Here is a 24,280-nt window from a genome sequence, read left to right as displayed (position 1 = left end):
TTGCAATTCTGTCCGGGCCGTGTGATTTTCTGATATAAAGGTTCATTATTTGGTCCTTTATTTCTTTCTGTCACAATTATTTCTTTCATTGGAGGGGATCTTTCTCCCCTTCCTTCATGCCAATTGTGTATATTTTATTTTGTGAATACATATTTGAAATGTTTGTTCATAATTTCAGACATTTCTTTATTTTCTGTATATTCTGTATTTCCTTGACGTAGTTTCACAATTTCCTCTTTATTTTCTAGTTTAACATTTACATATATATAGAATAATCTAGGTTGATCTTTACATTTGTCTATTATGTCTTTTTCGGAGTTTCTTTTTCTTCCCTGTGTATTTTTCTATATTCGTTTCTTAGTTTGATGCATATATATATATATATATATATATATATATATATATATATATATATATATATACATATATATATATATATATATATATATATATATGTATATATATATATGCCACTTTCCCGTTTTTTTTTTCATCTTTTCCAAGCTTTGCCTCTTTTATCTTTTGCCTCACTACATTTTTGTTGTACAAGCATTTAATGTACACCTTTTCTTGTTTTTGTTTTGATACGTATTTATCTATTCCCTCAATATAACACTCTTAATATCGTCCATTTCTCTTTTCTTTTGTTTCTTCATTAAAGAAGTTTTCCCAACTAGCTTTTTGAAATAATTTTCCGAGTTTCCTGAAATCCGTTTTGTTATACATCAGGTTTCCTTTTTTGTATGTCTCATTTCTTCCGAGATATATTTTCTCTTTTAGTTCGAGCTCAAGTTATATGTGGTTACTCCTCCCAATTGGTGTTCTGTATGTAATTTTATCCACAATATCAGTCTCTTACATAAACACTAAATCTAGTCTCGATGTTTCTTCATTATTTCTACATCGGGTAATCTCTTTTACCCATTGAGTCATTATATATTCAATGGTCATGTCTAGAAGTTTGTTTCCTCCAAGGTCCTCTCCACCCTTCACTATCATCTCCCAACATATTTCTTTAGAGTTAAAGTCCCTCATAATTACTAAATTTCCTCCTTTTATAATTTCATTTAATATATGCCTTGTGTTTTCTAGCATTCTGGAATAATCAAACTCTTTCCAAGAATGTGTTTTCGGGAGTACATATATCACTACAAATTTTTCATGTCACGATTTTCAACTTATATCATAATAAATAACACACTATTATTCCTTCTCTAATCTTTGTTAGGTTTAAGCCTTTCTTAGTAAAAAAAAAAAAAAAAAAAAAAAAAAAAAAAGACTCCCCCACCATGTTTTTCCTCTCTATTTTTTATCCAGTGATTATATATACCTTGTCCAACACTATATGGTAATAGTGGACCTTTTAATTTCGTCTACACAATTCCCATTATATCTGTTTTTTCTTCCGCCGGATAATAGTTTAATTTATTTAATCATGAAATCAGACCATCTATGTTGGCATACGTTACTTTCAATTTTTATTTCGCCTCCTTTTCTATTTCCTGTGTTTCCTTTTATATACACATACATTTATATGTATATACATAAGTATATATATACATATATATATATATGCAGAGTCCACTAGGAAAAGGAAAAACACACGGAGTCCGAGCGCTTTCGTGATATATTCACATTATCAAGGAGTACAGAAAGATGAGAACAAAAAATGGAGATACAGAGTATAAGTAGGACAAGAGAGACATTTACCCTCCTCTCCGAAGCCTGAAAGCTCAGGTTGGGTCACTCGGTGAGGTCATGGAAACATATTATTATTACATTAACTTTTAAAATATGTACTATTTAGGTTACTGACAGTAACAACTTTACTGGTTTTGTTTTGTAACATAAATAGTACATATTTTAAAAGTTAATGTAATAATAATATGTTTCCATGACCTCACCGAGTGACCCAACCTGAGCTTTCAGGCTTCGGAGAGGAGGGTAAATGTCTCTCTTGTCCTACTTATACTCTGTATCTCCATTTTTAGTTCTCATCTTTCTGTGCTCCTTGATAATGTGAATATATCACGAAAGCGCTCGGACTCCGTGTGTTTTTCCTTTTCCTAGTGGACTCTGCATATTTGTGATTCGCGTGTGACTTGTGAAATTTGTGCATATATATATATATATATATGTATATATATATATATATATATATATATATATATATAAATATATATATATGTGTATATATATATATATGTATATATAATACATACCATTTTCTCAGCCTCAGGTCTCATTCTCTCTCTCTCTCAAAAAAAAAAAAATCTTTTCGGTCTGTTCTCTCGCTTTTTTTTGTTTTGTTTTGTTTTTGTGTCTTTTTAGTGTCGTTTCTCTCTTTCGTCGACGCTCATTTCATTTTTCAAACTAATATCTTTGTAGTTTTCCCTTTTTTCCAACTTTACTGGTTTTGTTAATACTTCTTCCGCCATCGTTTAACTCCTTTGTTTAATTTTTAGAGGTCTATTTCTTTCTTTAGAGTATAGTCCCATTCTATGCACTTCTATTTCTTTTTCCATCTCTTGCCCCTCCTCCTTTATCCTTACACAATTTCTTTTGCAATATCTCTCCCCTCTTTTTCTCTTAAGTACCTAGCTACATTATGTTTTTCTTTAATACCATATACTACCACACACTTTTTTATCTACTGTGTCCCTGACCCTGTGTGTGTGTGTGTGTGTGTGTGTGTGTGTGTGTGTGTGTGTGTGTGTGTGTGTGTGTGTGTGTGTGTGTGTGTGTATGTGTGTATATGTGTGTGTGTGTGTGTGTGTGTGTGTGTGTGTGTGTGTGTGTGTGTGTATTCACAACCAGGACTCAGTTCATCTAACTTCTCGAGTGTGAGAGGCCAACGTTCCAAACCTCTTCAGATAACTTGTTTCTGTAGATGTCATCAGGTTCGATCCAGATGATACACCCCATTTTTAACCTGGCGGGTCCTGGATAAAGCCCATGTGATATAAGCTGTGATGTTCTTTTCGAAACGCTTTAGTCTGCCGAATGTAGCCTTAGCTCTCCATCCCTGAATGCGAAAGTGTGCAGTCCAGGTCAGGGTGCTGTCCATTGTGCTTAGCAGCACATTGTCAAGATCTTTCATTAAGATATTTCTGTTGTTTGTTTGAAGAAATGTTTTCGTGCTTGTACTGTTGGTTTTGCTTTCTGCATTTCTACTCGTAAGTTTTGATACATGTCTTCCGCTTCCATTCGTAGGTCCAAGCAAGTACGTTTTCCATCACGTGTAAAGTTCTCTTGGTTGCTTTGTGTTTACTTATGTAGTTACTGATTTCCACGTATGGAAGGTTAGTGCCTTGCTGCGTGGGCCTGTCGGCTCTGGAAGGACATTCGTGTACAGACTCTATAGAGTTGTGTCAGAAGCACATCCCTGGGGCACTCCATTCTTAGGCACAGAAGGTCGGGACAGGTGATCCTACCACTTTATTCTTATTGTCCTCTCGTCCAAGTAGAACAAAAGTGTGAACGATATGGTGAAGTCAAAGTAGTCGTATCATTTCTACATAAAACACTCATATCAGACGGTGACAGATGCCTTTTCTACATCCTTACAGACCATGATGGCCCCAGCAGAGCGATCATCTAGCGGTCTTTGGGCTCAAGACACTATCAGTGAGAAGATGCCTTCATCACCCCCGATGTAAACGGAAACCAAACTGACAGTCTCTAAAGAACATCTGTCCTCTCTACGTATCTGTTAACACATTGGTAGAGAACATGATCGAGTATCTTATCAAAAAAGGGTAACAGGATATAGGGTAACAGGTATAGGGTAACAGGTATAGGGTAACAGGATAAGAGGCAAAAAGTGTTTCTTTTTTTTTTGGGGGGGGGGTAGCGAAGGTTTTCAGTATTTAAAACAATCATCCATTTTGTTACCTTGACTAGTATTATCCAAAATCATTCAGTGGTACAATTTGAATATTCTAAAAGGAATAACAAGTATTTAAACAGGAAACATCACAAACACGTCCAAACCTCCCACTTAATACATTTTTATCTTATTCATACTATTCATCAAAATAATACTTGTAAATATTTTATGTTCATACCCCTCCTGATATCTTAAAATTTGAGTATTTCTGGTCTGCAGAATGTTGGTACTAACGCAGACACATAAGATTGTCCGCTATGTCTAGATGCACCCCTAGTAGGGTACGAGGAGATCTTGTTAATTGAGTGGCTATGACGTCAGTAGGATCAAGAGTGTGTTAAGTTGAATAATATTATTATTAAGTATCAACACACTCTGGAGACGAAAGACAGAAATAAAACAGAGATATATTTCCTGTGTCCATTGCCTTTATTTAGTGCGGATAAATTCTTGAATGAGAAGCCACACCGTCACGAGTAACGGCTGTTTATTACTTACTTCCTCAGGTCATGTGATATGTCAATATGTAAAGAGTGATTGCAAAATTACTATCCAAGGTAACCCTCTACTCGGTACAGAGTCGGAGGAATGTTGTCTCAGGTTGTTAGTGATAGAATAAGTAGATCGGGATACCTAGTGAGAGCAATTCAACTTTGACGCAATCATGTACAAAGAACAAAAGAATGTGGCTATTGACTGACCTCACTTCCTCTGACATATAGGTGGCATACTATGGCTACAGCCATGGAGGAAGTATAGGCCTCTATCATACATACATATGTGCAGCTCGGATTCATTATTATAGGGCTCCTGGTGTTTGAAGTCGTTCCAATATCCCCAGAGAGGCGTGCCCATCTTCATAGGACTGCCATCAACCCACTGGAAGGCCGAGGTGCCGCTTTTGCGATGGCCTCCCACCCAGTAACTGCTCCTATCTTGATTCGTTTCCTGGAGATGACGGATGAGGTGCCAGAGAAAGTCTGCAGAATCTATGACTGCAAGATCGGCATTCATGATTCTGCAGTGTTCCCGCACTTCCTCCCACATCCCAGACTTGGTCGAATCTGCGAACACACATCGACCAAACACCTCCGTGAAGGGAAAAGAGCAGGCGGTGTCTTTAGCCGTCATCCCTTCGGGCTGTCTGGGTTCAGCGCTCGAAGCTTCCACCGCAACAAGCCGTTTGCTTATATCATCCAGTTGGGCTTTTTGTGAAACGGTTTCCTCGAGGAGACTGACGGACGCTTTCAGCTGAGCATTTTCACTGACGAGACGATTGACTGTGGCTTCTACAGACCGGATAGTCACCTGGCTGGTTGATACTCTGTCATGCAGATCCTCCTGTCTCGAGGCAAGGTCCTTAAGCAAACCAGAACATCTGGCACCGTCTGTCTCCGTGTCAAGTGGATTTACAGTATTCAAAGATAGGTTCATCAGGGTGAGAAGAATGAAGAGACTTTTGGCAAGAGTCATGCCGGCAGCTAGAGTGAGAGGTGACAAGGATTTGTTATGACCACCGAGTTTCTGCTTGTCCATATGGCGTCGTTGGCATCTTTTATATTCAGAGGAGGTGGGGAGGGAGCGAGGACGAGGGAGTGATGTGGTGATCTTTACTTGATGTGATAAAGATGTTGTTGAAGGCTTATCTACGCAAAAGATAAGGGTTTAGTTGAAGTGGTCATGAGCAACGGATGCGAGTTCCGAGAGTGTTCTCTTGTACGTGAGGTGGAACGATTAAAACAGATTTTTCTGTAATGCTTGGGTGATGCTAATTTGGGGCTAATGACCAAGTAGCGACCATAGCACAACTTCTTACTGAACACCAATCCCAACATTTACATAATCTTGGTCTGTCTTGCCATGCCTTTCTTATCAACAAAGTCATCAGATGTGTTATAATCAAAATTGCAGATAAGAAGTTGGGGTCACAGATTATGTCTTTTCCTTCCACTGACTCATAGAAAAAAAAAAAATGAAGGCGAAAATTGACCAAGCACCTCTGTGTATGGAAGCAAGCAGGTGATGTCACTGTCCGTTACAGCGTACCCAGATATTCACTTGGACACTGAATGTAATTCCTTGAGTCGGTTCAAGGCTTTGACCGCTGTAAGTTGTTTGTTAATGTTTTTACTCGGGAGGATGACGGATACAATCGGTTTAGTATTTTCGTTGAAAATAGACTAAATGGTGACCTGGTTGGTTGTTGCTATTTCGTGCAGATCTCCCCTCCAGAGAGGCAAGGTCCTCATTCAGGATAGATAAACTTACAAATCTGGCATCATTAACGAGAGGATTTCTGCTGAACGTTGATGGGTATATCATGGTGACAAGAATAAAGATCATTTTGGCAAGAATTATGCTGCCCACATGAGTGAGAGCTGTCGAAGACCTTCGAGGATCGCCGAGATGTATCGCTAGGAAAAGCAAGGGAACCGTCGGTCTCGATATGGACGCAGACTCCCATTTTCCTTCTTTAGTATCGTAGCTGAGTTCTTGGTCATCCTTCCGGTATTGCTCGTGTAATTTATATTCAGAAAAGGGAAGAGCGAGAACTTAGGGATAATATCTTTGTTTACAATTGTAATTAGTGGAGTTTTATTACGATCAAAGATAATGGATATGGCGAAGACCTAACGATCTATAACGTAGTCGGATGAAAAATAAAATGCTTTGATTTTCATCCAAATGAATTTTAAAACTTTGAACTGCATTACATTCAATTGCCACAACTGGAAGCTTACTGAGGAAGTAGGTGGCAAATTTGTTTCTACCTATTTCGAATCTAACTCTACATTCTGACAGCTTTAGACCATTAATTTTAATCCTGTTACGATATACAGAGGAAATATTCTATCTTTTGATGTTGGAAATTCTCTTCCAAACCATAAAGATTTGTATCACCTCCGTCTTCTCTTTATTCTCTGAGAAACTAAGTTAAACCTTTTAAGCGGTTTTGCTGTGCTTTGTTTCATATATTCAATTTAAGTTTTGTGGTTTCTCGTTGCACTCTTTCCAATCCATCAGTATCTTTAGTAAGATCTGATGATCCTACACAAACAATATATTTCAAATATGGACGGATCAATGATCTCTACAATTGGCTGATATTAGTGAGACATTTTAAGTCAAAAATGGACGTTTTCAACCCCAGTGTCCTGTGTTTTCTCCGAGGAAGAAATACAATGCTTATATATTTCATAGTCATTAGTGATAATTACACCAAAGTTCTTTTTATTGTCTCTTTTGTTGATATTTTTTTCAAATAATGTGTATGTATACTAAATATTCTTTTGCTTATATACATAACATTATATTTAATATCAATTTCGTTAGTTTGTCCAAATATCCTTAAATATCCAATTGATTCTAGCGATCATTTTCTATTACACATAGCTTAGTATCATCAGTAAATGTGGAAACTTATCCCCGCAGTCAGTGTCATTCATATATAGTATGAGCAAAACTGGCCATAGAACAGAATCATGAGGATTGCACCTGACATATATTTCCGGGTAAAAACAAATCAATTCATAATAACTCGCTGTTTATGATTGTTCAAGCAGTTTCTAACCCAGTTTACTAAATTAATTAATTTCCTATGTTAACCAAGTTTAGATAGTAGTCTTTCGTGTGAGTGAGTAACAATTCGAACGAAGATAGAAATCTATCCAAATAGTTCACTCCTGGGTAACATTGGGTATGTTTTATTTCTATTTGTTTGTTTGTTTGTTTGTTTGTGCGTGTTTATTTCTTCGTTAATTTCCACAAGGATTGGTGGCTAAGCGATGTGACTGTATCATACCATTGTGTATATTATATATGTACTGCATTGTAGCATCGTACATTTCTTCTGTATTATACTTGCGAATTGTTCAATTGTGTTTGTGTTTTCCCATTACATTAATGTTATTATTGTCGTTGTATTAACTATTTACAATTCTGTGAAAAGAACCAAGCGAACTTTGTATGTTTCGCGCAAAGCTAACGCTTAGCGTCCAGTTGTTACTCCGCCTCCTTACTGTCTGCACGCATTTATTATTGTAGTGCCTTATCGCAACGTGATTAATATGATTTAATGATCCCTATACTTTTATTTAGCCACCCTACAACAATAGCCATATCCCAACGCTAACAATCTTCGCCAAAATTCAGCATTGCCACGAGGCAGATCCCTCTCCTCTGCATCGCCAAGCATCATTACGAGGCAACCCCTCTAAGTGGCATTGCCCACCATCCTACTACAAAGCGAAGAGTCCTACTTCTACGCTGTGTATCCACCAGCATCTACGACGAGGAAATCCCCCTCCTAAGCATCCTCCAGTATCCACGACGCCCACCGCCTCCACCACGTCAACACCGAGACGTTGGACGAGCTCCTACTTCACCATCGCACGAGTTGGACGACCTCCCTTCTCCAATATTGAATAGCGCTTCGCACGTCGCTGCACCAACAGCCAACAATCATCTTCTATGAGCCAACATTACACATTCCAACGGTCATCTTCTACGATCCAACACTACAACGCTCCAACGATCATCTACGCGCCAACGATCGTCGCGGTATCAACAGCCAACGCCACCCTGACCCCCTATTCCACGCATCTAGCTGAACAAGATCTCTCCATTTCTCTTATTTCATAATTTTAAATATGCACACTTTTGTTTCATACACACACACATTATATATATATATATATATATATATATATATATATATATATATATATATATATATATATATATATATATATATATATATATATATATATATATATGTATATATATATATATATATATATATATATATATATATAAACTTAGAACCCACTGTCGGTGGAAAAAGATAAAAAGTGAGATGATTGTAGCTTTAAGAGAAAAATGATAGAATCTTCTTTCACCAAATATGTCTCGAATTTTAACATCTCAAAAGGTCATTGGATTCCGGACTGTATTACATCATTATCAGTTAATAAAATATGTTCAAACATTATTGGTCCCAACAATGATCACCCTACCTAGGGTATATTCACCTGTGTCTTCCCATGTCCCCCTTCATGTACCTCATTACTATGTATATATTCTTGTACTATACCTTTGTAATCATCCTGCTGAAGAGGACCACAGAGAGTGGTCGAAATATACAGGAACAATCATCTCACTTTTTACCTTTTCCAACGACAGTGGGTTCTAAGTTTAAATTTTACCAATGTGTTACGACATTAGTGCAATCTAATATAATATATATATATATATATATATATATATATATATATATATATATATATATATATATATATATATATATTCACGAAACCAATACACTACTAATTACTACCAGTTTCCAGCAGTGCATCTTTCCATCGATTTGCCTTCGATTTGCACCTTCACTGTGGACCCCACCCCACCCCATCCCCATAACATCTTGGGTAAAGATATTTTTTCGTTCTCATTATCGCGTAGGAGCAAGACGCTCTCTGCTCTTTAGACGCTCTCTGCTCTTTTCTCAGCTAGTAGATGAACGTGTCCAAAGCTCTTTCTGACTCAACATCCCGACCCCACAACAAGCTCGGCAGCCATTGTGTACAGACCTACTTCCAAGTGCACTACAGTTTTCGCTAATTGTGAAGGCTCTGCTGAGCCACGCTCACACCTAATAGTGCTGAAACTTACTGTGACTTGCAGGAAACGGGGAGTGATAGAATAAACAGATAACATAGTGATATTAGGTAAAAATTAAGGAAAACATTAATCATACCCACCCCCGTTCCGAAAATCTCGGACCCGCGCATGCGCAATACGAGGTGTGAGACGTCATGGGTACGTCACACACCCATCGATGTAACGGCAAATTACAGTAAGACCCAGTGAATAACTAGTGCCGTTTCAAATTTTGGTGATTGAACATAATCTCTGTAGCTAATTGAACGCCGTGACGGGTATCCGTGACGGTACTGACCACTGCTGCGCATGCGCACTGCGTTCTTGTGACGTCATGACCCGTCATCATTACCCCCCCTGCTAAGTGTTGACGTCATCGCCTGTACCCCTGCGTCATGGATTACACTGGACCCGCCATCCTTGCTGATCTACAGATGGATTTAGCCCTCAGTGAGAAGGAGGATGATACAAACATTGAACACTAGCCACCCTTGATGCCACCGTCAAATCAATGTAGTCCTGTCTCAATAGTTCTGTCCACATCCGACGGATCCCGTCAAGCCTACGTCGCTGCCACGTCTGGCAAGCGGCATATGGATGACAATTCTGACAACGGTAGTGAGTTACACGCTCCTGCTGCCAAGACACCCAAACCTGCACCGATCCCTAATTCACCCAGGAACGACAAAAAACCGTCACCCTCTTTAACACTGCCTCCTCGGCAGCATGCTGCTACTCCTAAACCTGCAACTTCCAGCTTTTGCTCCCCGTGCGGATTACGTGAAGGTTGTCTTCAGAGAAAATCCATCCGTAGAAACGAAGCTTCGTTGGCTTGCTGAAGTCAGTAAAACATTTCAACTCCAAAGAGATCTCGCCGAGGTTAAGATGGCTGCTGTAACGTCTCGGTACGTATACATCGCACGGTGCCGCCAAGACATTGTCGAGCAAGTAATTGCAGGTGAATTTCTTTCTCTCATCCTTGATGTACAAGACTCCCCGGAGAGACCACGAAAATATCCAAATTATTTGATATCTCGGTACCCTACCAATGTGGATCCCTCTCTCTCACTGGAACTCTCTGGTGTTCACTCTGCCCGCCGTTTTCGTCAAAATGGCGTTCCTATTAATCGTATAGCTGTGACTTGGAACCTGACCGACCTGCCTCCTACCACTGTCTCCTTCAGTTTTCTCCCCTGCCTTCCTGACTGTGAAATACTCAAAATTAAGAACGACACACCTACGTGTTACCGATGTTGGCAGGTCGGTCATATATCTCGCTATTGCCATGCAACAGAGAAGTGTGCATGGTGTGCCGATACCCACGACTCCCGCACCTGCCTTCACCGCTCCCCACCACCACCTCCTGACTCTACGCCTACCTGGGGGAGTACCACAATCATTTTTTCCAACATACAATGTTACGTTTTTTCTGCACTGAGGGGTGATTTTCCGGCGATCACCCCTCTTCTTCTACTTTTAGCCGGAGATGTAGAGAGCAATCCTGGGCCCACCACAAAATACACATGCCCAACATGCTCTAAACCCATTACTTCGAGCAGACAGACAAAGGGCTCAGTTCAGTGCAATATGTGCAAAAACTGGGCCCACCTCACTTGTACAGCAATTGCTGACACAAACCAATACACAAACACTTGGACATGTTCTACCTGCCCTCCAGTAACCCCACTCCCACCTCCCCAACCACAGCCAACACCCTTACCCACTCCCAATTTCCCTTTGCCCTTACCCCCGATTAGTACTCCCCTTCCTTTGTCCCCGATCTCTCCTTTCCCCCCTTCTGACCCAGATCCTAAACCTTCCCCACTACCACCCCAACCTCAACCCCAAACGGCAACATACAACACATACAAAACACACAACATCAACATATTACAACACAACATTGACGGTATTAACACTAAAAAACATGAACTTGAACACTTTCTTAAACAACACAACATACACATTGCGATTTTACAAGAAACAAAACTAAGACACTCACACAAAACACCATCATTTCATAATTACACCACCATCAGACAAGACCGGACTGACGGCAATGGCGGTGGACTCATCACCCTGATCCACCACTCCATCTGTTTTGTGGACACAAGTGCCACAACCAAAATTCTCCTCCCTACCACAGATAACACAACAGAAACCCAATCCATTCGAATCCGCACAGGCAACAATTCAACACTGACAATAGTTTACATGTACATTCCCCCCCCCCCCAATCATCCCCCACAGTTCCAAACACCTTCAGACCTCAACTTAGCCAACTAACCTCAATCCCCAACCTGATCATGGGTGGTGACTTCAACGCCAAGTCGTCTGCCTGGTATGTCGACAACCCTGACACAGACAGAGGGCTTGATATACAGACTCAATTCGACTCATTGACTATCATGAACAACACGCATAATCATACACATATCCCATACCAAACCCTCTACACTCCCTCCTCTCCTGATATCACCTTTTGCTCCCCCTGCCTAACCCCAACAACATCATGGAGAGTGGTCGGAGCCCTTGGCTCTGACCACCATCCAATCATCATCACCACCAAAACAAGATGCATCCCAGCTGGCCACAGACACACTTACACCAATTACAAGAGAGCTAACTGGGAAGCTTTTACTAAAGAGACAGAACAACATTTTGAAACACTTAACAGTACACCAATCACAAACATAAACAATGCTGTGCACGCGTTTAATACAATCATACAAAATGCAGACAAGAGATACATCCCTAGAGGCAACAGAAAATCACACAACCCCAACTTCACACCAGAAATCCAAGGCCTCATCAGACAACGTGACACACTTAAACACGATACCCCCACACCTATCCCTCAAAACATAGCAGACCAAATACAAACACTAAACACTGTGATTGCCAATAAAATACATGATCAAAAAACACAAAATTGGCAAAACTTTATCAATACACTTGATCACAAAACAAACACCAGCAAATTGTACAAAACACTCAACAGCATCACACTATCCAACACTAACACTACACGCTCTCACGCAGCAAAAATCACAACAACAGATAACACCGTGTAACAAAGGTTTTGTCTTTGAGTTGAAACTGTTATTTCCTAATTGCCTATGTCCAGAATACATGAAAAAATACTTTTATTCATTTCTAATTTTGCTCTTGTGTTCAGGATAATGATATTTATGAAATTTACATATTCTCATAGGGACAAAGTGGTATATTGGAAATTTGATTTGAACAAAACAAACACAAAACGATATAATGCAATAATAGCATTTATTTATTCTAGATTTACAATAGAGAGACAATAGACACATTAGAAATGAGTAGTTCTTCTAGATTTACGCTTATACTGTAGATTACTTTCACGAATCTGCCCCCAAATATAGTCTCCCATCATATTTTCATTATAAGACCCTTGGTAGCGGCGTTCAAATTCCAAAATATCCTGATGGAAGCGTTCGCCTTGCTCCTCAGAGTACGCTCCCATGTTTTCCTTAAATTTATGAAGATGGGCGTCAAGGATATGCACTTTGAGGGACATCCTGCAACCCATTTTGCCGTAGTTTGTCACCAAGGTCTCAACAAGCTCCACATAGTTTTCGGCCTTGTGATTCCCCAAGAAGCCAAGAACTACTGCAACAAAGCTGTCCCATGCTGCTCTCTCTGTCCTTGTGAGTTTTTTTGGAAACTCCTTGCACTCCATTACCTTTTTTATTTGTGGACCAATAAAGACACCGGCTTCAACTTTCGCTGCAGACAACTTGGGGAAGAAATCTTGGAGAAATTTGAAAGCTGGAGACTCTTTATCTAGAGCTCTGACGAATTGCTTCATAAGGCCCAGTTTTAAGTGTAGTGGAGGAAACAGTACTTTTTTGGGATCCAACAATGGCTCCCATTTTACGTTGTTCTTCCCCACACAAAACTCGGTTCGCTGTGGCCAGTCACGCTTGAGGTAGTGTGACACGGTATCCCTGCTGTCCCAAAGGCAAAGATAACAAGGATACTTGGTAAAGCCGCCTTGGAGACCCATTAGGAAAGCCAGCATTTTGAAGTCTCCTATAACCTCCCAACAGTACTCTCCATATTTCAAGGCATCTAACAAAATCTTGACACTGTTGTATTCCTCTTTGAGCTTGACAGAGTGGGCGAGGGGAAGAGATGGGTACACATTCCCGTTATGAAGCAGCACTGCTTTGAGGCTCCTACACGAGCTGTTGATAAAGAGTCGCCACTCTTTGGGGTTATGGGTAATTCCAATTGCCTTAAACAGACCGGTCACATTGTGGCAAAAGCAAAGCCCATCTTGACTAGTGAAAAAGCTTGAAAAATGCTGGTGACGCTTTCTCTGACCTGATATGTGCACACTCTCATCTAGCAAATTCCACTGCTTGAGTCTCGACGTCAAAAGCTCGCCATTTGACTTCGTGAGGCCAAGATCTCTGATGAGGTCATTGATGTCTTCTTGGTTGGGGTAGTATGGATTTCTGTCATCAGTTGCGTCTCTGAACTCTGGATCAGTGTCTTCATGCTCTTCTGAACTACTATTCTTTTGTAAACACTTCTGCTCTCTCATGGGAGGAGTGGGTACGGGGAGCTCAGAGCAGTGTGGCACTGGCGCAATGGATGACAGAAGATCAGGATATATGATAGCAGGCGCATTTTTGCCTCCTCGACGTTTGGAAGGGTCTACCATACAGAAGAAGCAATTGCTTGAGTGATCAGTTGGTTCCCTCCAAATTCGGGGGACTGCAAATTTCATAGCTCTGTTTTCCCCTCTGTACCAACCTGTAAAAAGCAGAATGAAAACATAAGTATAGAAATAAAACAAATAAATTTTGCTATAAACTATTTGTAAATAAAATTATATATATATATATATATATATATATATATATATATATATATATATATATATATATATATATATATATATATATATTAGGTTTTTTCTTACCTTCCAGAGTTCTTTTGCAGAGATCGCAGGTGAAATGAGGTGCCCAAAGTTTGTCCTGATCCCCAACAGGCATGCCGAAATATGCTTTGTAGGCCTCGCGCATTTTTGGTGATCTTTCCAGAGAGTACTTTTTAGCTCTAGTTTTGATAAACTCGCCACAGACGTAGCAAAATGCGTCTGGCGGATGCTTACAACCTCTTGACGCCATGCTGAAAGAAGGCAGATAGGAATGACTGATGACGAACGAATTGTCTACGCAGAGACGGCTAGAAGTAAACTGACCCGTTTAGCATACGTTCCCTGCATTTATACTGCCATCTACGTTGCAAGAATGTTCTAGAAGTTTGTGGAACGTTTCGAAAGAATTGTTTTGAATGTTCTGGAGTCATCCAGAAAATTCTCTAATTTTTTTTTCCACCATATTAGTGCGGAATTTGTTTGAATTGTTGGGGATAATTGAAACTAGCCTATTATAATAGGCTAGTTTAAAAAAATCGCTGGCCAGTCTAGAATAATCAAAGTTTTAAGAGAATAATCATTATTTTCTTAACTTTGTAGATAAAAGGAAATAGAAAATAACATTTATTGACCAAAGACAGAAAAAAGTCAAAATTTTGTAACACTGTGTAATCTACCCTCAAACAGACAACAAGCAAACGCACTCATACGTCATTTTGCACAGACGAGCCATCTTACATCTCACCCTGACGACCGACGCACCATTCGATGTAAGAAAGACTTCCCCACAGACTCAGACTATACACCCTTCATAGACAGTCAGACAAAACTCATAATGCATAATCTCAAGCACTCATCTGCCTGTGGCCCTGATAACATAAGCAACATCCACCTAAAACACATTGGACCACAAGGTATACACGCACTCACAAACATTGCAAACTACAGCTATTCACACAACACTATACCCGACATCTGGAAGCATGGTAAAATAATCACCATTCCAAAACCGAACAAAGACCCAACAATCCCAACATCGCACCGCCCAATCACACTTCTCTGCACCCCCTCTAAAGTCATTGAACGCCTAATACTTAAACTTGTCACACCATATATTCCCCTTGCTGACTCACAACACGGTTTTAGGCCACTACACTCCACAAACACTCTTCTGACAAACCTCACACAAAGAATTTTAGATGGCATCAATTCAGATAGGCCCCACCACAGAACACTTCTTATAACATTGGACATTAGTAAAGCTTTTGATGCTATCCCCCGCCACAACCTAACAAATAAAATATATAACACAGACATGCACAATAACACCAAAAGATGGCTGGCCAATTATCTGGCAGGCAGGAATGCTCATGTGGCATATAATGGCCAATCATCGCACATCAGAAACATTAAGAACGGAGTACCACAGGGCTCAGTTCTATCCCCCACATTATTTAATCTATACATGCATGACTTACCCACACCAGACACCTCAGAAATACAAATCTCTTCCTACGCAGATGACATAACAATCATGCACACATCGTAACACAGACAAAGCTGCAGAAATAATCCAGCCTTACCTTGACACACTCAACACATGGTTCATCACAAACAGACTCAAAATAGCTCCAACCAAATCTACAGCAACACTTCTCACCAACTGGACAAAAGAACACAAATACATACCTCATCTCTACATCAACAACACTCTAATACCACACACAAACACACCGAAAATTCTTGGTGTAACATACGATACATCCATGTCTTTCAAACAACACCTCACAAACATAAAAAACAAATGCACACCTAGACTTAACGCACTTAAGTCAATCACTGGAACAACATTTGGACAAAACAAAGAAACTAATATAACAATATACAAACAATGCATACGCTCAGTGATGAATTATGCGAGTCCTGCATGGGCTCCTAATCTCAGTGAGACACACCACAACACCCTTCAAATCATACAAAACAAAGCCCTAAAAACAATTACAGGCTGCACAAATACAACACCTACAGACCATTTACACCATGAAACAAAAGTCCTCAAAGTCAAGGACCACCTCGACATGAGAGGCACACAAACACTTGCTGCAGCCACCACAAACACATCACACCCGCTACACTACATAGCAGAACACCCACACACACCAAAAAACATTAAAACTACACCCAAAGACCTTTATTACGCACAGACACTCTCTTCTCTTCCTCCACAACCACCAAATACCAGCCTCCGGAAACATATTCATAATCATATCACTCACCGCTCCATTAACACACTGAAAGACAACACACTGCTGCATGCCAGACCCCCTGATATCCACCCTTCTGAATCCTCTCTCCCACGAAAGGACAGAGTCCACTTGGCCAGACTGCGATGCGGTCACCACCCAGCACTTCTAAGCTACCAGAAGAGGCTGGACGACCGTGTTGTGAACAGCTGCCCAGGATGTAACACTTCACCCCATACCATACAACACATAATGGAAGACTGCATTATACACAATCATGCACGCAAACAACACAACATACACTCTATAAAGGATTTGTGGGAAAACCCAGTTTCGGCTGTGGCCTTCCTTGGGGAGATGGGACTGCTCGGACAGACAGTCTAGGGAACGACAACAACAACCTTGGCCGTCGGTACCTCACACCCACCCAGCCAGCCTGCACCTACCAACACCTACTGGAAGTGCCCTCGATGTAACAAGCAAGGGGTAAATGTCTGGCCTCCCCCCCCAACCGCCCATCTCCACACAAATATACCTATTGTCCCTGCTTCGTCTGCTACGTCGGAGTCCGACCAGATCCTTGAACTACGTAAGGCTGTCGCTACCCTCATGTCTCGCTGCAAGTCCCTAGAGGAACGGTATGATACATTTGAAACACGTATAATCGATCTCGCCACCAAACAAGACTCCACAGATACAATACTCACTACTCCTGTTGAGGGCCAGAAGGCAATGATTGCCACTGTTTCCTCAATTGATGCTAAATTTAATGCTCTCTCTTCCCACCTAAATACGACTAATCAGAAACCATTACCTCGTTCCCCCTCATCAAATGGAGTACAACACGCTAGTCCACGCCCTACCGCCACCTCCCACCTAGATACGTCGAATCAGAAACCATTACCTCGTTCCCCCCCCCCCATCAAATGGAGTACAACACGCTAGTCTACGCCCTACCGCCACCTCCACCCACAGCTCTCGCAAAGTCAAAGGGAATCTTCGATAGTTCTATGGAGCTTCGTGTCATTTCCTGGAATTGCTGTGGTATAAGGGACTACATGAGACTTGCAGCTCTAAAGGGATATATTTATAAGAACAACCCTACTGTTATCTTTATTCAGGAAGCCTTTGTGGGACCTTTGCTTGGCGAGAGACAGGCTCCTACACTCTCTGGATACGTCTCTTATGTCCACCCAGTCAGAAACGGGCTCATAACATATGTACATTCCTCGATACCACACCAGCTTCTCCGTACCTCGATCGATGCAAACATGACCTATCAACTGTTGGAGGTAGCAATAGGACATGATAAGTTACGTTTGTGTAATGTCTACTCAGCCCCGGGAAGAATAAACTTGGCTGCCTTGCCCTTACCTACGCTGCGTGGTGTTATCTACATGGGGGACTTTAATGCCCGCCATCCTGACCTGGGTGATACTTCTCCAATCCCTAACCGGAATGGACCTCGACTTTTGGATTACGTACGACGATACAGACTCACGCGCTGGGATACTGGTGGTGCCACACACTCCCGTGGAGGTACTCTGGACTACATATTCACATCAGGACTTGTAGCATCACGTGTCGAGTGCTTCTCCATCCCCGTGCTCTTCTCTGACCACATTGCCCTTGGCCTCCACTACACAGTACCTGCTACACCTTCCTCCTCTTATGCCCGCACCTGCATCCGGATACCTCCCAAATACTGTCCGACGTATATCTCCTACATGACCACTCTGCTTCCTACTTTCAACATTCATTCCCCTGATGAGTTATATTCCTCACTGGTGAAATCAACCCAAAACTTTTACACCCGATATATCACCAGACCTCATCTCACCCGTAGTCTTCGGCCTCGCACAGCGTCGCTTGATGACCGTGTACTTCAGGCAGAGAGGAAGGCGATGGAACATGGCCTTACCTTCCAAAGACAACCATCTCCTGCCCATCTTCAACAATATCAGACGTCACGTGACGAATTGATAGGTCTACAACAGTGTGCCCAAACTGACTCGTGGCATGCCCTTACTGACAGCATCAATCATCTTACCAGCGTAGGAACTATGTGGCACAAAATCAACAAAATTGTAAAGAAACGACCCCGCACTGCACTCCATCATAGTCCGATGGAATATGCCCAGACACTAATTGACACCTGGTCTACACAATCAAGCCTTGATAACCTCCCAACACCTGTTCAAGATGCCCTTTCTTCCCAGGCGAACCTTCGTACTCTCCGTTTTGTAGATGCTCTGTTGCAGTTAGATAAAGAGGATGACATACCCATCACACCACAAGAGCTTCAGCGTGCCCTCACTCGAGGTACGGCGACGGCTCCCGGTGAAGATGGGATCACATACTCTGTCTTACGTCTTCTCCACAAGGTCCCAGATAACCCACTCTTACAACTTTTTAATATGTGCTTTTAGAGGGGTTACATACCCAGCGCCTGGACCTCCAGTATTATAGTGCCCATACCTAAACCCGGCACTGATAAATTTCGTCCCATCTCCCTAACCTCGTGCTTCTGCAAGGTGCTTGAAAGAATATTCCTCAACCGTCTGATATTTCGTCTCCAATCCAAGCTTTCACCGCGACTGTATGGTTTCCTGCCACAGCGAGGTACACACCACTGCCTTCTCGACCTCTATACCCGCCTCTCACCCACCAGTGTGGTCGCATTCATCGATCTCAAGAGTGCCTTTGATATTGCAAACAGGGACATCATACTTGATCAGCTCGTGGCTTTTGGTATCAAGGGTAACTTGTTGAGATGGATAAGAAGCTACCTTAGCAACAGAACTGCTCAAGTCCTTTTTAGGGGCGCATGCAGTACCTCCAGAAATTTTGACTTAGGTACTCCACAAGGTGGCGTTCTCAGTCCTTTTCTCTTCAATGTCCTAGTTCACCGCCTTCTTTCTATACTACCTGACATCCCTGGCACTACAATCACGTGTTATGCTGATGACATTTGCATCCACTCCGACTCGCCCCAAAATCTTCAGGTCCTCCTTCACTCATTCTATGATTCATCAGCTGCTTGTGGCCTCATAATTTCACCCGACAAGAGTAGGATATTCTCTACACGCAACCCTCGAACATTGCCAGTCTTCACCGTGGGAGGGAATGTTGTACCACACTGCACACAATACACTTACTTAGGTGCCCCCGTGCGTGTCACCCCAACCATACCCGCACGGCAACGTATCCATCCAATCGTTAAAGACCTGCTGGATAGATTGGAGCGACGATTCATCCCTGTCAAGTGGCTTGCCAACAACGTGAAAGGAGTTTCTATCCCTGTCGGTAGGACCATACACATATTGTTCCTACGATCAGTAATTGACTACCTTTCTCCTGCACTCTGTCAGCTCCCTAAGACAGCACTGCAACCCCTTGATAAGTTTCAAAACAGAGTCATGCGATTTATCCTGGGCTGTCCTGCCTCCACCAGAATAGTCAACATGCTGACTGAGCTTAACTTGACCCCACTTGTTGACAGGATATACGCTAATGTCACTCACTTTAGCATCAAGTGTCTACGTTCTCCCCATCTGGCTCCTCACTACTCCAACGTCATCTTGGCGGCACTCAACCCTGATATGCCTCGGCCTCACCTTCGGCCGGGTGGACCGTGTGTGCTGACTTCCAGAGATTGGCCATTGATGTTCCAGCTGCTGAGGTTGCACCTGAATTGCCACCCTGGCGAGAACCTCTCCCACTCGTCTCCTTTACTCCCACGTCTAAAACGGCCCATCCCCTTCTCCAGAAACAGTTGGCCCTAGACACCATCGCCTGTGTGTCTGCCTCAGTTCCCACGGCACACCATCTCTACGTTGACGGCTCAATGCAGGCGGACGGGAGTGCTGCGTGTGCTGTGTTCTCCCCCACTCTAGAGCCACCAGGGGGAGATGGGTGGATTGGCCGTCGCTTGCCCGACACATCAAGTTCCACCTACTGTGAACTAAATGGACTGTTAGATGCTGTTACCCTCCTTACTGAGAGACGTTTAAATGGGGTAATCATCTGCGACTCTAAGTCTGCCCTTCACGCCCTTTCCTCTCCAAGACCTGCTGATGACCATATAGTGCGAGATATATTGTGTCGATTGGCCTATGCCCATGATAATACAATGGTTGTGTCCTTTTTATGGGTGCCATCTCATGTAGGCATCGCGGGTAACGATACTGTGGACAGTCTCGCAAAGGCTGCGTGTGCTCTCGAATTACCAGTGATACGTACCCCGCCCTCCTTACGTTATTACAAAACTATCCTGTGTTCAGCCATGCATACCCTAACAGTGAATCGTAGAAACACCGAGCGAGCTCACACTGTCTCCATACAGCACTATGATAACTTCATTGACACCTCACACAAATATCGTCGACACGGACTACTGGTCCGTAGACACAATATAGTGAGTGCTAGACTCCGGCTGGGTTACCGACCAGTGTGGCAGGTCTCCCAGACTGAGGATGTGCCTCACTACTCTACCTACAAGCTGTGTCACCTCGCCAACGCCAACACACTCGAACATTATTGTCTCGCATGTCCCACAGTGAAAGAATTACTACCATAGGGACAAGATCTAATATATGTTTGTAAATATCTCTTACAGAATGATTTGATTTGATTTGATTTATGAGTTTTTGGCCGACGGCCAGGCACTGGGACCAAAATGATCATTCAGCGCCACAATGAATTTATGAAAATTGAAATTAATGAGATGTTAATAGAATTAATTTAAAATAAAGATAAGTTGCATAGTAAGACTATGCATATGAATAAAAATCAAAATGAATTTAAAAATTTGAATGAATAAAATCAAAATGAATTTAAAAATTTGAATGAATAAAAACCAAAATGAATTTAAAAATTTGAATGGATAAAAACCAAAATGAATTTACAAATTTGAAAAAATTAAATTCATATATATGATGATAATGAATTAACGAATACATAAAATAAAGTAAGATCTAGATAATATTTACATAAAAGTTAGAGCTTATAAAACAAATTAATTTCTTTTAAAAATTTAACTAGTCCAGCTACATCTGCGTCATCCCCTAAAAGATTTGGCATGGGCTTGCCAGCAAGCCCATATTTACGTCGAGCTCTAGCATACAGCTGACAGTGCATCAGAATGTGACCAATTGTCAGAGGACTGCCACAATCACACTCGGGTGCATCTGATCCTTCTAACAGAAACTTATGTGTCAGATGGGTATGACCCATTCTCAACCTACTTAGGACTATTTCAGTTCTCCTATCAGCATGGAACACAGAAGGCCAGTATGATGTGTTAGGCCTAATGCTTTTATATTTCCTGTTAGTGGCAAGAAGAGGATCAGACCAACGGTCCTGCCACTTCTGTCTGATGTAAGACTTGATAGGTTTATACAGATCAGAATGGGGCAAATTTTCGCACATCAATTCTGCTTTTCTTACTAGCTTCCTTAGCTTCTTCATCAGCCACTTTATTCCCTCTTATTCCCACATGGGAAGGGATCCAGCAAAAACACACAGATTTATGAATGAATTGTAGCCACTCTTGTGCTTTTTGTCCTAGCGGGTGGGAAGTATTGAACTGGCATACAACATCTATGGCACTTTTTGAATCTGTATATATAACAAATTTCTTAGCTTTAGTTAATGAAGCTTCTTTTAAGGCATGGACAATTCCTGTTAGTTCAGCTGTGAATGACGACGCTGCATTGGACAGCCGTCCCAATCTCGAGTGGTCTCTGGTGACAACTGCACAACCAACACCTTCATTCGATTTAGAGCCATCGGTAAAAATTTTAAAATCTTTGACATGCTGTCGGTCATGTTCTAAGAACTTTGCTCGAACCACTTCTGGAGGAGAGTTCTTTTTGACAATATTAACTGAGCAACGCTCAACTTGTGGTACCAGCCATGGAGGGTTGTCTGGATATTTAACAGGTAAAATATGTTCATCAAGCAAACTGCCATTTCCCAGTTGATCTTTAGAACGAACATGGAGAGGCTTTGTATTAGCTCTATAGTTTACTGACAGGTTCTGATTTATCAGTTTGAAGGTTGGATTCTCTGGAGAACTTTTAATTCTTGCTAGATATCGTAGACCTAGCTCCTCCCGACGAAGGTCTAAAGGAAGCTGATGACAGTCTACATAAATACTCTCCACAGGAGATGTTCTGAATGCTCCAGAGCAGATCCTTAAACCCATATTGTGAATAACATCCAGTTCCTTCAGTCTTGTTTTACATGCTGAAGAATATATTTGGCAACCATAATCCAACTTAGAACGACATAAAGCATCATAAAGACGCAGTAATGATTTTTTATCTGCCCCCCAATCAAAACTGGACACGACTTTCAAAATATCCAAAGATTTTCTTATTTTTCGCTTCAAGTTATCTATGTGACTTTCCCAAGTTAGTTTTTTTATCAAATGTTAACCCTAAAAATTTAACTTCATCCTCATAAGGTAAAATTTCCCCATTTAAAATCAGATTTGGAACTTCCTCCTGACGTCTACCTCTGGTAAAACGTACTGCCACAGTCTTGGTGGTAGAAAATTTAAGACCATTATTCAAAGCCCATTTTGATGTATTATTTATAGATCTTTGTAGGTCATGACATGCAGAAAGGGCATCATATGATGAAACATATATGACAAAGTCATCAACAAATGATGACCCTTTAACTCGGGGGCCAAGTGTATTCATTATCCCATTAATAGCAACAGCAAAACAAGTAACGCTTAAAACGCTACCTTGTGGGACCCCTTCCTCTTGACAAAAGGAAGATGATAAAGTGTTTCCCACCCGTACTTTGAGATACCGATTAGATAAAAAGGAACTTAAAAATCTCAACATATTTCCCCTTACACCCATTTTATAAAACTTTTTAAGTAGGCCTATACCATGTCGCCAAGTTGTGTCATAAGCCTTCTCCATATCAAAAAAACACTCCAATAGTTTGTTTGCTTGTAGCAAAACCTTGTTGGATCTCATTAGAGAGTTTTAAAAGAGGATCCAGGGTACTTCGGTTTTTTCGGAATCCGTATTGATGGGGAGAAAGTAAATTCTTAGATTCCAAGTACCATACCAGACGAGTGTTTATCATTTTTTCCATTAATTTACATACGCAGCTAGTCAGTGCTATAGGTCGATAGCTTGTTGGTTGAAAGGGGTCTTTGAAAGGTTTTTGAACTGGAATGACGATGGAAATTTTCCAGCTCCTAGGTAAAGTCCCCGTTTTCCAAATTTTATTGGTGATTTTCAAGAGAAAGAGCTTAGCTTCAGCAGGGAGTTGGCGTATCATCGAGTACAAAATTCTATCCTCTCCAGGAGACGTGTCTTCAGTTGAAGACAACGCACTATGCAGTTCTTCTAGAGAGCTCTGTATTATACTCTTCAGAAGAGTTGGATGCAAAATTTATGGTAACTTGAGAATTTCTTATTTGTTGGAATTCTTCTGAATAATTGTTTGGACTCGAGACATCTGAGAAATGTTTCCCTAGAGTGTTCGCTACCTCACCAGGGTCAGTGATTAGATTGTTGTTTATTTTCAAAGTTGGAA

The 24,280-nt window shown here is 41.3% G+C and overlaps 3 protein-coding genes across 3 annotated transcripts; all 3 read right to left on the bottom strand.

Annotated features, from left to right (window-relative positions):
* Positions 1-4,295: 4,295 nt before the first annotated feature.
* Positions 4,296-5,440, bottom strand: LOC143038487 (uncharacterized). Its single transcript, XM_076207730.1, has one exon. The coding sequence runs from the start codon at positions 5,423-5,425 to the stop codon at positions 4,592-4,594; it is 834 nt and encodes a 277-aa protein (XP_076063845.1). The 5' UTR covers positions 5,426-5,440; the 3' UTR covers positions 4,296-4,591.
* A 7,373-nt stretch (positions 5,441-12,813) lies between these two features.
* On the bottom strand, positions 12,814-14,864 carry LOC143038486 (uncharacterized). Its single transcript, XM_076207728.1, has 2 exons — positions 14,514-14,864; positions 12,814-14,344 (listed from the first exon to the last, which is right to left on the bottom strand). Exons 1-2 carry the CDS (start codon positions 14,719-14,721, stop codon positions 12,873-12,875), a joined length of 1,680 nt encoding a protein of 559 aa, XP_076063843.1. The 5' UTR covers positions 14,722-14,864; the 3' UTR covers positions 12,814-12,872.
* Positions 14,865-22,118: 7,254 nt separating this feature from the next.
* LOC143038283 (uncharacterized) lies at positions 22,119-22,922 on the bottom strand. The gene has a single exon (XM_076207302.1). It carries the CDS (start codon positions 22,920-22,922, stop codon positions 22,119-22,121), a length of 804 nt encoding a protein of 267 aa, XP_076063417.1.
* Between the last annotated feature and the right edge of the window lie 1,358 nt (positions 22,923-24,280).

Source organism: Oratosquilla oratoria, chromosome 24 (genome assembly GCF_046742065.1).
Source record: "Oratosquilla oratoria isolate Oo_2021 chromosome 24, ASM4674206v1, whole genome shotgun sequence".
Lineage (NCBI taxonomy): Eukaryota > Metazoa > Arthropoda > Malacostraca > Stomatopoda > Squillidae > Oratosquilla > Oratosquilla oratoria.
Note: the sequence above shows the minus strand (reverse complement) of the source record. Positions and strands in the feature narration are given on the sequence as shown.